This window comes from Odontomachus brunneus, unplaced genomic scaffold (assembly GCF_010583005.1).
Source record: "Odontomachus brunneus isolate Ranch 3 - 2012 unplaced genomic scaffold, Obru_v1 Obru_scaffold_100, whole genome shotgun sequence".
Lineage (NCBI taxonomy): Eukaryota > Metazoa > Arthropoda > Insecta > Hymenoptera > Formicidae > Odontomachus > Odontomachus brunneus.
In genome coordinates, this window is record NW_022639550.1 from 858,181 (window position 1) to 865,033 (window position 6,853).

The following is a 6,853-nucleotide window of genomic DNA, read 5'->3' on the forward strand; positions in this document are numbered from 1 at the left end:
ACTAACAGTGAATATTGGCACATAGCTTATATATCATAATAGTCGAGTTTTTTTAATTCATCGATGGATCCATCGCATGATGCGCAACTGCAACGTTTCGCTGTATTTACACATCATGCGATGGATCCATCGATGAATTAAAAAACTCGCCTACTATCTGTACTAACGCCACCATGGCGGAAAGTTAGTGAAGCATTACATCAAATATCTCTCGTGGCAGCTGGTAGATAGCGCCACTAAAGTTTCATGTTTACAAAAATTATTCGCAAAAGTTTTCAAGTACATTATGTGCAAAATTGCGCCTCGAGACCATACGCCACCGTATGTATCGTCGCGATTTTATGCGTAAACATAAGATAAAAGAGTCCGTCGTCTTTTGATCGATGTGCGACTATGTGCTCGCTTTCTCGTTGAGCGCAACATCGAAGAAGAAGGGGAGGGAAAGGCGGGAAGGAGAAAGGAAGGAAGGGCTTTTAGAAGGAGAAGGCAGGTAAGCGAGGGAAAAGAACACGGAACGGGGAAGTGGCGTGGCGAGGAGTATTATCGATTCGCCGGGGCTCGTGAGTTAACGGTTTGTTTACACGAACACGGAGACGGGTTGGGAGCAGCGGAGGGCAGGCGGGTAGGGATGCGCGCGATGCGCGCATGCGCCGCGCGACCAAAACAATAATAACAGAGTAGAAGCAGAAGGTTCATGGCTGGCGGACGAACGGACGAACGCTCGTTCCTCCCGTCTCGGCACAAGCTCTCGTCGAAGCCCGTCGATTGAAAGTCCGCGCGCGCGGAGTCACGAAGAAGAGTTGACCCGTCGCCATCGTCATTGTCGTAGTCTAGCGGTAAACAAGAGAGAACGTGTACGGTCAGACGGACATTTCGCGCCGCGTATGTACGTTCCAAAGCGGCGCGATCCGACACGGGCCGGTGCCTCAGGAAGAGTAGGAAGTAATTCGCGTGGGATTGTCTCGAGACGGAGTGACGTGACTACCTCGTAATCGTGCGGTAAGACCAGTACTTTATTGATATTCGATTCGAATCCGCAAGTGTTATCTCGAGTGCTGTGTGCCGTTCGGCATCTTTCGAGAAACTTATCGAAACGAGAACCACGTCGCGGCAGGTTCCGCGAAATTAAACAGAATTGTGATCTACCTCGAAGAGAATCGCCAAGAGAGAGAGAGAGAGAGAGAGAGTGTATGTGTGTGTGTGTGCGTGAGAGGGAGAAAGAAAGATATGGACAGTAAACTGATATTTAATTCGAAATCTACGTAGTGTCTTGTCTCTTCATAACCGAGTCATTGTTCGCTTCGATTTTCTTTCTCGACTCGGCGTTACCTCATCGTCAGAGCAAGGTGTGTGTAACGAGTGTGCATACGTTGTGTAACTCTCGTGACCATCGGCTAGTCTGGAGAGAGAGAGAGAGAGAGAGAAAAAGGCAGGGTGCGAGAGAAATTCGGACGCCGTGCGTTCGTTCGATCGCATTTCGGAAGCAAAACAATGCGCTGCTGGTGTAGCGCGTAGTCGGTGTGTAGCGTGCGCGCGTGTGTGTGTGCGTGCGTGAATGCACGTATACGTGTACCTGCTTGCAGCTGCCGCACGGGTGCGCTCGTGTGTGTTTGTTTATGCGCGCGGCTAGCAGTCGCACGCTCGTACTCGCGCGGCATTCATTCAACAGTCAGCCGCGATTCTACGCGCGACCCTCTGTAGTGTGGTCGTTGCCGTCATCGTCGTCCCGATCGTTTCGAAAGGAGCGAGCGGGGCCGAAAGCGCACGAAGCGACAAAGACGCGGCGAGGGTAATCGTCGCGCGTATTTGGCCAGTGAATCACGCTCAACCCGTTTGATTACGGCACGGACGCGCCTCGCCGGATACAACGTGCATATATATACAAACACACACACATATATATATATACACACGCGCGCATGCTGTTGTATTGTTGTGACGTGTCTTCGTGCGGCACGACGTGCGGGTCGCGAGAACGAGAGATCGGCTAGCTCTATAATTATCGCTCGCGCCGATCAGAGAACGACCGCGGTATCCTTCCGCCGTGGGAAAAAGGAGGATATCCAAGTTTCCTCGTTCGCGGGAGAACGTTGCTTTTGTTTTCCGCGATTTTCATTGATGGACTTCGTTCGCTCGGAGGAAAACACAAGTTGCAGCTATTCTCTCCGTCTATATCAGTATTGTGTCGCTGGAGTACCGTCTTATCGAAGATAAACACCGGCACGACGGAAACAGCAACGGCGGCAGTACAGAAAAAAGGAAGTTTTCCAGAGGAAAACAGACGACAACATTCCGAAAAGAGATCACACAATAACACGTCGAGACTCTTTGTTTCCTCCAGTTTTCTACTTGGCTCGTTTCTGCCGCTGAGCGTTTTGCTCAAAAACACCCGTTTTCTGCGTTTTCACGTTGTCAACGCGCTCCTCGAGAAGATGCCGAGTGCGGAAGAAACGACCTATCATCTGATCAGTGTGCCGATGCCGGACGGGGCGCAGGCGGACGCATTTCTGGCGCGCGACGTCGATCTGCTGGTCTCGCAGATCAAGGAGAATCTGCGGCTGTCCAGCTTGAAGGCCAAGTCCAGCATCAGCCACAAAAACAGCCGGCCGTCGCCGTACCGTGTGCCAGCGCGTTCCTGGGCAGACCCAACCGCTGGCTGCGAGGTCTGCGGCCTGCGTCCTAATCAACAGCAGCACCATCATCATCATCACCACATGGCCGGTCATCATCACCATCACCACCACCACTATCATCATCATCAGCAAAAGAGGAACGAGAGAAACAGGGTGAACGACGATCCATACGAGGTTCTGCAGGAGTTGCTGCGCGAAGGCGGTCTCATTAAGGAGGCCGTGAAAAGGCTACAGGCGAATCTCGACGAGTTGTCGAGCTCGGAGGTGGAGGAGGACGAGGAGGTGGTGGTCGACGATGAGGACGACGAGCGAAGATCCAGCGGCTGTTACCGCAGAAAACCGTACTTCTACGACTCCGAGGATGAGCCGTTACCACCGATGTACGAGCCAATGGAACTGTGAGGCGTGCGACTGCGGCCTGCCTGAAGCAGAAGAATGTAACACGGACCTGTCCGTTCTTTAGTTTCCTTCACGAGCGACCGCGGTGTCACTCCCTCTCGGGGATAACCCTTCGTTCCCGACGGCGATGATCTCTGTTCCTTTCCGAGGAGGTGAAGATGGATTACATAGTTCTCGACGTAAACGCGCGCGCCGGGGTTCTTTCGAAAAAAAAAAAAAGAAGAGAGTGTTTAGTTGGCGAAGAAAAAGAAAAGGTTTGTCTCACTCGTGAGAGGACTTGCTTAGCTGTGCGAGAACGTTCCGCGGGAAAAACGCGTGACGCTCACGCGCAAACAGCGCTCGTAGACGCGCAATTAGGCGAGAACTCGCCTTACATAGGCGTGTTTGTAAATACGACGCGTTGTCGGCGCTGCGTGCCACAGCTCGCTCGCTTCGTAATGCCTCGGCCGAGATAGCTGTATCGACGCTCGCGGGCCTACGTGGAAGACTTATGGCCGCAGCGGCCCGCAAATCGCTCCGTCACCGTTTCAAACGCGCTCGCCGGACGTTCCTTTCTCGCAGAGCGCACCGCGTTGCGCACCATACCGCGCTGTGAGATGCTCATCGGTATCCGAAATTACTGGAGAGTATCGCGGCGAGGTAATCGTTACGTCAGCTTGACGCGATTCCACACAGGGTAATTCGAAAGAAAAAATAGAAAAAAGTCGGACACTCTTACATCGCTTATTTCGTTGATATTTTGCGCGCCTAACATTATCAATAGATATCTCGTAGGTCAGCTCTTGTGCGTCATGACAGATCGCGGCACGTACACAATTGGCTTCAAAGAGCGAAATAAATCACCTGTGTCCGCGACAAGCCACGCCGACCGAGCCGACTTTTGCTCCATTTTCTGCTACATACACTGCTGCGTACACTGAAACACATCTCGGGCTCTTTTGCTGAATCACCCTGTACGGTTGCGTTCGATATGCACACATTCGACGTTCCGTACCGCGTATCGCCGATATCTGTAGATATTTGAATTTATTAAAAGATACCGCGAACGATAATCGTAATGTCGGCTCGCGATGGGTTCCTTCCTACAGAAGTTGCGAAGAATCGAAGAGATATCGCGTCGTATCAATTTGTGAGCGTTGTTGCTCCACTCTTGATATGTTTCGATAATTGTTAAGATATCGGCGAAATGTCGTTATCACTGTACTGAATATCCATCAACCGTACAACCGATTCGAAGCTCTCGCACGCTGTGTCGATTGCCGAGTAAATTGTCGCCGCGTGGAGCGCGTAGCTTCGGAGACGCGCTACCACCCGCAAAGAAATTCCGAATCGCGTGGAAGGCACGTCGCAGCTTCCTAAGGGAAAACGAAGGAATCCGAGAGACGAGTCGCATGCAATGGAAAAGAGGATCTCCGCGAGTTTGTCCGATTACACACGGGATCTTTCGAAATTCGCAAAGAATGTCTCGGATCTTGAAATACAGCGCGCGAGCTTTTAGCATGTCTCCGCGGATGATCGCGCGAAAATAACAATTCTTTGCCGCGGTTCGGCAAAAATGATGTCGGCGAATATCGAATACGCGCGAGTACGGGGCCGGGATACATGTATCGGCGAGGATGTCCTACAGACTGTCATGCAGGACCGTCGAATCCCTCCTCGGGGATTACACGATCTAATTTGAGCGAGAAGCGACGGATAAACCGCGCCCGTGATCAATCAACGATTATCGATGCCTTTTGCATTGTGCGGAAGTATTAAGAGCACACAAACGTTGCGAGAGAAAAGAAAGGACATGCATACAGTCACACACACGCGCACGCGCACACACACACACACACACACACACACAGTGATCTCATTTATTTTTTCACGATGCGCGCAGCGAGCGGACCAGCCGATCGATGCGAGGCGAGATCATTGATAGCTTAGCTTAGGTTCGGTTTAGTTCCCGACAGCTACGCTCTTAACCCTAAACGGTATAAAGACACTGTCATCCCTTGAAAGCGGCGAGATAACAATAAAATGAATCGTAATGTACCGAGAGGAGACTGAACCTCGACGTCTGCAAGAATGTATTCTGAAAAATGAGATACATTGTACGCACAAGCGGATGCCTTGAAGCCCACTTGAAAATATGACTTTCCTTATCGATGGAACCTTATACCGCGAGGGTATAACAATCGTAATCCGTAAACGAGAGGAACTCGCGTCAGATAAACATGAGCTTCGACGTAAAGCATCTCGCACGGCAGGCCTATAAATAATAATAGGCTTTGAGGTAAAGGAGAGACACCGCGAGATGGGATGTCGATTATATCGTTTAGGGTTAATTCGGCGCGCTGGAGTATTAATGGAGGAGTGGAAAATGTCAAAGATGTAGATAACGTTCACGTTGCAGAAAAAGGGATGAAAAAAGCGAAAAGTTAAATGGAAAGGACACCACATGACGCGAAGCGTTAACGTGGACTTGCATAATAACATATAGCTTTATATATCTTCCTCTCTCTTTTTCCTTCTCTCTCTCTCTCTCTCTCTCTCTCTCTCTCTCTCTCTCTGTGCATGTTTTAGTGCATAGTTACTTATCGCTATCGATCGCTAGGAGATACACTGAGTTGATGTTATATACACCGCTACCCACACGTGTAAGAACATTGTACGCGTGCGTTGTGCAAGTTCGCGACGAGATGGATTCTCCGCCGCACACGGAGACGGGAGGAAAAATCCATCTGTAACGGAAGGTCCCTGTGTGGCAGCTGTGACGTCATGAGCTAACTCAATTATTGAAAGAGGCTGTTACTCCTGGTGCATGACCGTCGTCGCTATCACGTTACTGCTCGATAATAGCGTCGCGACACACGGGTATATCGTTAATAACAATGGGTCCCGCGTTATTTCTAAACCTTGCAATCAATTGACGCAAATAAGCCTTCGATTATTCCGGTCGGCTCGTGACGTCATTGACTGGCACAGCGTCCGGGATTTTCTATTTGAGGGAGAGACAGTGTTGGTAAATGCGGTCGCCACACTTGCGGTGACGCAATGATACGACACTCGTAGCGATACGTAGCGAAGGAAACGATCGTGCGTAACGATCCGCGCCGTGCGGGTTCTCGTCGCTTTCGTCGACGTAGCCGCCTTATCCGACTAATTAGATAAGTTAGCAATTAGTACACATCGCGTACCTACCTACTGCGAGCGCGGCGAACGAATTGCGTCAGGATTCATCACAGTTCCGACGGAGAATGCTTGTGTGTACTCGTGTTTACTTATGTACGTGGAGAGAGCGTACGTGGAAATTACGTTAGAGTCTCTTTCATTCTTTTTTCTTTCCCTTGTGATGATGAGTGAGTAGTCCCCCGTTCTTTTCTAAGTTTTGCCGTTAAGAAGGGTGCATTACGGAAACTATATCTCGTTGTGATCGTTGGGCTCGCATGTCCGACACAAGTCTTACTAATTAATTATGAGAATAATGATAAGGAGGAAAAATAATGAAAAATAAACAAGTTCAAAGTTTCGAAGGCAGATACAAAGCGTGTTGAATTGGTTGCGCACTGTTGCGCATAAACTTTCCACCGACTATCCGCTCCTCTGCCTGTCTCTCTTGCTTCCTTTCTCTCTCTTTCCTCACTGTCATTAAACGCAGACATCAAACGATTCTGCTTGGTGTCTGATGACAAAGTGTGCCACAAATACGTCGTGAATACGCATACGCTCGTATTGTACAGGATGTCTTGCCGTTATCGTTCTTGCCAGCGCTTGTAAGCTTAGCGGTGATTCGAAGTTTAATTACGGAATCTCTCAACGTGATATTTCGGTAAATC

General features: G+C 49.9%; 1 protein-coding gene across 1 annotated transcript; it reads left to right on the forward strand.

Annotated features, from left to right (window-relative positions):
* Window positions 1–307: 307 nt before the first annotated feature.
* Window positions 308–6,556, forward strand: LOC116848740 (GSK-3-binding protein-like). The gene has a single exon (XM_032825159.1). The coding sequence runs from the start codon at window positions 2,433–2,435 to the stop codon at window positions 3,033–3,035; it is 603 nt and encodes a 200-aa protein (XP_032681050.1). The 5' UTR covers window positions 308–2,432; the 3' UTR covers window positions 3,036–6,556.
* Window positions 6,557–6,853: the final 297 nt, after the last annotated feature.